General features: G+C 42.7%; 1 protein-coding gene across 1 annotated transcript; it reads right to left on the reverse strand.

The window, feature by feature from the left end:
* Positions 1-1,527: 1,527 nt before the first annotated feature.
* On the reverse strand, positions 1,528-3,587 carry LOC104472217 (U3 small nucleolar RNA-associated protein 15 homolog; the record flags this gene model as incomplete). Its single annotated transcript, XM_010087797.1, has 5 exons — positions 1,528-1,745; positions 2,256-2,314; positions 2,806-2,939; positions 3,144-3,245; positions 3,441-3,587. Coding segments are annotated over 5 exons (660 nt in total), but the record flags the coding sequence as incomplete, so codon positions are not given.
* Between the last annotated feature and the right edge of the window lie 1,155 nt (positions 3,588-4,742).

Raw genomic sequence — 4,742 nt, forward strand, 5'->3', positions numbered from 1 at the left:
TCTAACATTCTGTGATTCTGTGAAAACATTTTTTAATCAAAGCACAGAGAAAGCCAGCAGTAGTAGCTGAAACCCAATACCTAATCAATCTGGATCTGCAAGAGCCAGAGCTAATCATAACCTATTTTAACTTTATTTGATAGTTAAAGATATGCAGAAAAAAACAGAAGTGTGTGTAATAGTTTCTTCCTAAGAGCAGCTTTAACATCTTTTTGTCAATTCAGATGGTGATTCAACAAACCAGATCCTAAATTCCCTTTCAGCTGGGGAAACAGCATCATAATTCACAAAATATTTGAGGTTTGGGAGCTCATATAGTAGCCATCCTGCCCTTCCACTCCCACACATTCAACTCCCTGAGCAGGAAGGCAAAGACAGGGTTGACAATTTAGTAACCCTGTGGTTATGTTAGCACTCCACTCCTTCTGTCATATGAAATGTGCATCTACCCCCTCTCACCCACACTGGAGGGAGCATCCTCCTCTTCTCAGTGTATACTAATGACACAAACCCAAGAATCTGTCTTCCAATGCAGGGCTCTGGGGATCACACGGCCCATCGTTGGTGTTGAAGACAGAGGCAAAGGTGGCATTACACATCTCACAGAATCACAGAATGTTAGAGATCGGAAGGGACCTCGAAAGATCATCTAGTCCAATCCACCTGCCGGAGCAGGAATACCTAGATCAGATCACACAGGAACGCATCCAGGCGGGCTCTGAATGTCTCCAGCGAAGGAGACTCCACAACCTCTCTGGGCAGCCTGTTCCAGTGCTCTGTCACCCTCACCGTGAAGAAGTTTTTTCTCATATTCAAGTGGAACCTCCTATGTTCCAGCTTGAACCCATTTCCCCTTGTCTTATCAATGCATGTCACAGAGAAGAGCCTGGCTCCATCCTCCTGACACTCACCCTTTACATATTTATAAACATTGATTAGGTCACCCCTCAGTCTCCTCTTTTCCAAGCTAAAGAGACCCAGCTCCCTCAGCCTTTCCTCATAAGGGAGATGCTCCCTTATGAGGAAAGTTGGGGTTGTTCAGCCTGGAGAAGAGAAGGCTCCGAGGAGACTTAATAGCAGCCTTCCAGTACCTGAAGGGGGCCTACAGGAGAGATGGGGAGGCACTCTTTATCAGGGAGTGTAGTGACAGGACAAGGGGTAAAGGCTTTAAACTGGAAGACAGTAGATTTAGACTAGTCATGAGTAAGAAATTTTTCACTGTGGGGGTGGTGAGAAACTAGAAGAGGTTGCCCAGAGAAGCTGTGGATGCCCCATCCCTGGAGGCGTTCAAGGCCAGGCTGGATGAGGCTTTGAGCAACCTGATCTAGTGGAGGGTGTCCCTGCCCATGGCAGGGGGGTTGGAACTTGATGATCTTTGAGGTCCTTTCCAGCCCAGGCCATTCTATGATTCTATGAACATAGAGAGGCTTATTTTGCAAGTCACTATTACAAAAAGTTACCAGGAGAACTGGTCACGTATTTCAAGTCCACATTATTTTTGTGACAATTTGTTGAGATGGCTGTCTGTCAGTTATTCGTATTTGTTTGAATGGTCTCTGTAAGACCATTACTTTTGTTCTCTTCTGGATAAGTAGCTTTAGTAAAAGTAGCAAACAGTGTATCCATCATTCCCAAAACTTCTAGTAGTTCCTCCTGATAGTCGATCTCTTTTCCTATGGCTTCCTGAAGCCTCAAGAACTGTCTATCAACAATCGCTGACTGCCCAACCACAGGTTGATATATGTCTGTAAAGAAAAAAAGTAACTTGAGAATCCACATTGTCTATTAAAATGTGAAAATTATATTAGCTAGTTAGATATGCATTTAATTAGTCTGGCACAAGTCCAACACAGCAAACAAGTAAGACAACTTTAATGGTGTTCTGAAAACAGTGTTGATTGTTGGTATTTACTCACAGTAACAGTAAGGCAAACTAACAGAAACTGATGTTTTTAATACCTCAAATACTATTTTTACTTCATTGGAGAAGCAGAAATCACTTCTACTGCATAACTATAGAAACACAAAGTATCAAAGATCCTCAGAAATTATGAGGAACTTCCTGCAGTTGGTTCAAACCAGATACTGACTGTAGTCAAAGTTATCTGTCAGTATCTCTTTTCGGATCATTCTCTTGACACTGAGTTAATACTTATAAGCAAAGCCAGAAAGCTTCGGTTTCTTAAAAATATACTTTTGACCTTATTTCCGAACTAGCTATATGTCTTTGAGAATCTTTTTTGTGTTGTACTTACCAGTGATCATATCTGCAACAGTCACCAGTACAGGAGTAAATCTAGGCTCAATCACACGTCTGCAAAATTAGAAGACATCCCAATTTTACTGGTTTTGCCAACTGCACTCCTCCCACCAACAATCAGCCTTCTCATACAGGCATACAGACAATTTTTTCTCCATGAAGAGATGTCAGAGAACAGTAGTCACAGATGCGAGTCAAAAAAGCTATATGTGGTATTTACGCTCCTACTTTCAGGAAGGCAGTGGGGGCTGGAGGGCTGGCAAAAGCCTCAGGTACATGAAGATGTGAGTTTCATCAAGGAGACAAAAAACCAGTAGACTATAGGTCTGGCAAATTAAAATATACTCTCTCATACTATCAGCCAGATTTTTTTGTGCTAAGGGGTTCAGCACTATGAGTGAAATCCCAGGCCTTGAAATCAGAAAGCAAAAAGCATCTGAGATTTCAACAGTACCAGTGTTCCACCCATGATCTCTTGAGACTCTGTGGCAAAAGCCATTAAGAAATAGAGGTCTCAAAACAGAGAACTCAGGTTAAAACAATACCTTGCCACAAAGGTAAGAAGAAGATTAATTTGCTTCTCATCTCGGCCTGCAAGCGCACTCCTCAGTGTTCCTCTGCGATGTAGTTCCTGCATGACTGCAACCGTAACTTCAGGAGTATGAAGCCTGATGGGTGGCTGGACATACATAGGAAGAGTTTAGTAGCAAAGCAAAACCTTTATATACAAAACAGTGCTGGTATCAGCAAAACCAAAATGGAACCCTCACAAGTTTGATTGCTTTCTAGTTACACACTGAAATAAAATTAGTTTGACATACAGAAAAAAATCCACATCAGATGACAGCACACAACTCTGAGGACACAAAAAACAATGACTCACCTCCAGTACCGCATCAAGGGCCTTGGAAGACTGAAAGCTCTTCAGCAGCTTGTCATACTTCCTCAAAACACGTTTTACAGGTTTGCTGACACAGAAATCTTCCTAGAATTGGAAGACAAGTTCAGAATAAGACAGACAGACACACAAGAGATTAGATGTATTACCACAAACAAGGTTTTACGTCTTCATACGTTCCCTCTCTCCCCTTTCTTCAACTTAGCATACACTCAAAAAAAAAAAAAAAAAAGACGACATTTTGAGGAACACTTCAGTATACATTTTCTCACCCCCCTATACCTGTTTTGGCATGTAGGTTCTTCCTTTCACATGGGTTCTATACGCTGGTTGTCTCCTCAGAGACTTTTCTTTCCCTTCTTCAGGTTTTCTGTGTTTAACATTTAGCACCCCATTGGTCATGCCTACGACTATGGTTTCATCTTCAGGCTAAAATTAAGAAATCACAGAGTTAGGAACCTAGTGTTTTATTTGATGATGCGTGCCCTACCATGAAGATTTTTAAGGTTTTATGCTTCATGATGAGGGTCTAATCACATTATCATAGAATATCATAGTTGGAAGGCACCTCATGAGGTCCCGTGGTCAAATGCCTTGTTCAAAACAGGGACAGCTTCAAGGCTATGATCATAAGCAATGTTATCTAAATACCTAGAGAGACTACAGCCTCACTACTGAAGCAAGCTCAAATATGCATTAACATCCTTCTGTAAGTAAAATGTATACAGTTTTGTTTTGCTGTTTTTTTGGGGGGTTTTTTTTCAATGGTATACAACTGCCTTTGGCTATTACATGCTATACAGCGGACAAGCACCACCTATGGGAAAGCCATTGTGGAGCATGATTTTGAGAAACAAGTGAAAGCTGTTCAAAATACTAGTCACTGGTATGAATTTCACCTACATAACCCACATACAATTTTACCTACATAACCTACATACAGCCATGACCAGGTTGAGAGCTTATGGGTTAAAAATCAAGGATCAGTCCAGTAAAGGACATCTAGGGGTTGCGGTCTACTACAGGCCACCTGATCAAAGAGAACCTATTGATGAGGCCTTCTTGCTTCAGCTGTAAGAGGTCTCACACTCGCAAGCTCTTCTCCTGATGGGGCATTTCAACCACCTGGATATCTGCTGGGACAGCAACATGGCAGGATGCAAGCAATCCAGGAGACTCCTGGAGTCTACTGAGGATAACTTCCTGGTCCAGGTATTAGATGGACCAACCCGAGGGGAAGCTTTACTAGACCTGGTGCTCACCAATGCAGAGGAGAGCATTAGAGAAGTTAAGACTGGGGGCAGCCTGGGCTGTAGTGACCACGCCCTGGTGGAGTTTGTGGTGTTGAGGAGAAAAATGGGCCTGGCAAAAAGCAGAGTCAGGACCCTGAACTTCAGGAGGGCAAACCTCCAGCTGTTCAAGGAATTACTGAAAGGGATCCCCTGGGAAACTGTCCTTAAGGGCATAGGAACAGAACAGAGCTGGCAGCTCTTTAAGGACACACTTCTAACAGTGCAAGAGCTCTCCATCCCCCAGCAGAAGAAATTGAGCAGAGGAGGCAGGTGACCAGAATGGCTGAGCAAG

This window comes from Pterocles gutturalis, unplaced genomic scaffold, assembly GCF_000699245.1.
Source record: "Pterocles gutturalis isolate BGI_N339 unplaced genomic scaffold, ASM69924v1 scaffold30651, whole genome shotgun sequence".
NCBI lineage: Eukaryota > Metazoa > Chordata > Aves > Pterocliformes > Pteroclidae > Pterocles > Pterocles gutturalis.